Source organism: Oryctolagus cuniculus, chromosome 11, assembly GCF_051225735.1.
Source record: "Oryctolagus cuniculus isolate XC-2025 breed Fujian yellow rabbit chromosome 11, ASM5122573v1, whole genome shotgun sequence".
In the NCBI taxonomy this organism is placed as follows: Eukaryota; Metazoa; Chordata; class Mammalia; order Lagomorpha; family Leporidae; genus Oryctolagus; species Oryctolagus cuniculus.
Genome location: NC_142877.1, coordinates 5,147,654 through 5,151,133, shown reverse-complemented (window position 1 = coordinate 5,151,133; position 3,480 = coordinate 5,147,654). Strand labels below are relative to the sequence as shown.

General features: G+C 54.5%; 1 protein-coding gene across 1 annotated transcript; it reads left to right on the top strand.

The window, feature by feature from the left end:
• Positions 1-330: 330 nt before the first annotated feature.
• LOC100348601 (protein FAM209) lies at positions 331-3,115 on the top strand. The gene is made up of 2 exons (XM_002720884.6): positions 331-1,940; positions 2,775-3,115. Exons 1-2 carry the CDS (start codon positions 1,692-1,694, stop codon positions 3,030-3,032), a joined length of 507 nt encoding a protein of 168 aa, XP_002720930.1. The 5' UTR covers positions 331-1,691; the 3' UTR covers positions 3,033-3,115.
• The last annotated feature ends 365 nt before the right edge of the window (positions 3,116-3,480 follow it).

Genomic DNA, 3,480 nt, shown 5'->3' with positions numbered 1-3,480 from the left:
GAATTTTCCCCTGCGTCGGTTTTATGTTTGCACTGAGTGTGGCTGTGCTGTTCTTCCAGTGACCCAGCGACAGGGTCCTGTGCATCAGCACCTGAGCGTCTTAAAGCACGCAGCTTCCAGCCGCGGTGAACCCTGCAGGAGCCCCCTCCCCAGCCCTGTCGGAGGAGGAGCATCGCGCACTGGGCGGGGCTCAGGAGGGGCGACCCTGCTGGCTCCTGCAGTGCCCAGCCCTGCATCGTGCCTTGGTCCCCCACAGGCAGGGGCCAAGGGAAGGAGTTGGAGTTAGCTTTGTCTTCAGGGCTCACCTACAGGGCCAGGCGAGCTTGTCTCTTGAGAAACGCTTGCCAAGTGAACACGTCTCTGGAGGCTGCCGAAAGCTTCCTGGCAAGGGTTCAGGTGGGCACTGCCTATTTATTTGTTTATTTGAGTGAAGAGAGGGAGAGACGGCGTCCATCTGCTGGTTTACCCCACAAATGGCTACAACATCCGGGGCTGGGCTAGGCCAAAGCGGAGCCTGGAGCCGCCTCTGGGTCTCCCACATGGTGCAGAGGTCCAGGGACATAGGCCGTTTTCCACTGCTTTCCCAGACACAATATCAGGGAGCTGGATCGGAAGTGGAGCAGCCGGGACTTGAACCAGCCAGTGCCACAGGTGGTGGTTTAACTCACTGTGCCATGACACTGGCCTCAATTTTGTTTAAAGAAATTCAGGCTGTATGAAAATGTGGGGGGCGGGGAAGACTTCTAAATATGCAGTGGTCATCTCTCGATCAAGAGCCATGTGTCCTGATCCAGACATGCGACAGGCATGAGCCTCCAAACCGGGGTCGCGGGGCCTCTGGCACATGGCCAAGGACAGCAGGGCCAGCTGCCTCTCACGTGAACACTCAGAAGCAGCAGCCTCCAGGTGGGAGGAGTCATGGGGTCTGAGTGCCCAGGTGTCAACCCTGCCCCATTTCACCGGCTCAACATGCGAGCTCCACCCACATCCCTCGCCAGAGTCTTGAACACCAAATCTAGGACAGTCCTTTGTTGTCCTCTGGGATGGACACGCCAGAGGGGTCGATGAGGAGTGAGGCTGATGGGAGTGGTGGGAACTGTGGAAAGGTGGCACCAGAAGGGCCATTTCCTGTCCCACTCCAACACAGTGGCCCTGTGCGGCTGTGGGCCCAACACTCCCAGAGCGCGCGTGTTTTCAAAGGAAGCCAGAAATCCGGAGTTTTTAAGTGAGGCTCCCCACAATGTTTAACTGCTGACAAATGGTTATTTTTAGAAGCAATGGCAGCCGAGCGAAACACAGCACCGGCCCCTCGCTTGCACCCGGTGGTTCACTGTCTCCCACTTGAGTCTCGGCTCCACAGGGACACACCGTGCCTCTGCTCGCCACAGTGAACCAAACAGACAGAGGATGCCTCTCCCAGCAGAGCACCAGAGGCAGAAAGAATGTTCTAGCAAGGACCGGACGCCCTCTCCCACACCTGCTGGGAATTTCTCCATTCCCCTTTAAGTGCTGCTCCCAGGATGCACTGGGGGCTCATTATTGCCAGCGCGAAGTCCTCACAATGGCCAGAGCTGCCCTGGCTCAGGGCCTCTGTGACATCACCAAACAGCCCAGCACCAGGCACCCCGTCTCCCAGTTGAGAGGGCAAACCACCCCACCATGAGCAGCTTCCTCCCCCACCTCTGCCCACCATGCGGACGCTGAAATGGTTCCTGTTCTTGCCTTTATGCCTCTCCTGTGGCTATGCCTTCATGTTCTCTTCTCTGAGGGAGAAAGCCAAAGACCCCCAGGGGAAGGTGCCTTGCGGAGGGCACTTCCGGATCAGGCAGAATCTGCCGGAGCACGCCCAAGGCTGGCTTGGGAGCAAATGGCTCTGGCTCTCGTTTGTTGTAGTGCTGTATGTTATACTCAAGTTTCGAGGAGACAGTGAGAAGAACAAGGTAAGCGCGGCGCCACTGAGCTCGCCCACCACACCCGTTCCATCTCCGAAGCCGCAGCAGGTGTCCTGGCCGTGTGGGCAGCACCGGGTTTGCGTGGAAAGTGCCGACCTCGCGGTCTCGGTGGAAGTTAGCGAGTGCACGCCCTGGCCCCCAAGTCCACGGGGGGTGGGACCAACGGACGAGGGTGATTTATGTGTATTGCCTCTCGGTTTTTCCAGCTCCATGAATTTTTAAAGTGGGGGTAGATTCAAGAACTTCAGGTGTGTTTCAGGACACAGCTGAATCATTCACAGGGCAACATCCCCCGACCTCTGGCTTTTAAAATCGCCCCAACACTTGACCAAGTACAGATTTCTGAACTCGTGGGGCATGGTATCAGCATCCCAGCACAGGAGACGGGAGACCTGTGCTGAAGAGCGGCCGCTGCTGGTCCCTAGGGTGACTCAGCAAGTCTCGTTCCAGTTTGTACAACCCAGACCACCTCATAATCCTGTGTCCAGACCGACCAGACAGGGATCGGCTATAAAGGGCCAGATGGTACAGTGTTCAGTTCAGGGAGGGAGGGAGGGGGTGTGTGGTCTCTTAGAGCTACCCAACTCCAGCATTGTAGGGTGAAAGCAGCCATAGATAATATGCAAATAAACAGGTGTGGCTGGGTTCTAATAAAACTTTATTAACCAAGATAGCTGGCAGGCTAGATCTGGCCAGAGTCTGCCAACGCCTGGACTAGAGCAGTGCTGGAGCCATCGTCCCTTAGATGAGCCCCCTGCTCTTGGGACTGCGTGAGAGCCAGCCAGGTGCCCGTGTTACTCACCTGCATCTCTTTCTCAACAGGAGCAGAATCCTAGCCTTCGAGGCTGTACGTTTCGTTCTCCATTGAGGAGAAATCAAAATACTTCCCCCAACAGAGACTATGCGTTCAATACCTTGACTCAGCTCGAGATGGACCTTGTGAAATTTGTGTCCAAAGTGCGGAATCTTAAAGTTGTCATGGCAACTAGCAATAACCTCAAGCTTCAAAGCTTAGAGGCACCCGCTGATCCACAGAACAACATCACGATTTACGAAATATGGGGAGAAGAGGATGAGTGAACAGATTTGTGTGTCAAAGTAGGATAGAAGAACTGAGTGTTGACAAGCAGTATGCAAACTAATAAAACTATTATGAAGAAAAAGTCCTGCAGTGAGACCTTTCTTTTGCCTTTTTTTTTTTAACTAGAAGGGAGAAACGAACATGAGGGAAGTAGCCATAGCAGTTGTTTTTGCCTTTCTCAGGCCCTTGGCGCTGTGAGTGCGGAGTGTGCCCAAAGCTCTGTGGGAGTGCATGTGACATTCCTGTCCTCGGTCCAGTGAGGCTGGGAGGTTTGAGAGGAGGCATAGATGTGACCTTTCTTCTCGGCAGAATCTACGTGTACAAAATATGGAACTGATTTTGACCTTGATGATTCATTACGCCACCCAGGACAGCTTCAGGTAGGAGGGCCATGTTCTCGAATTGTTCGCTTCTGTCACCACCAGTGAGGTTTTATTTAGGCCAGCT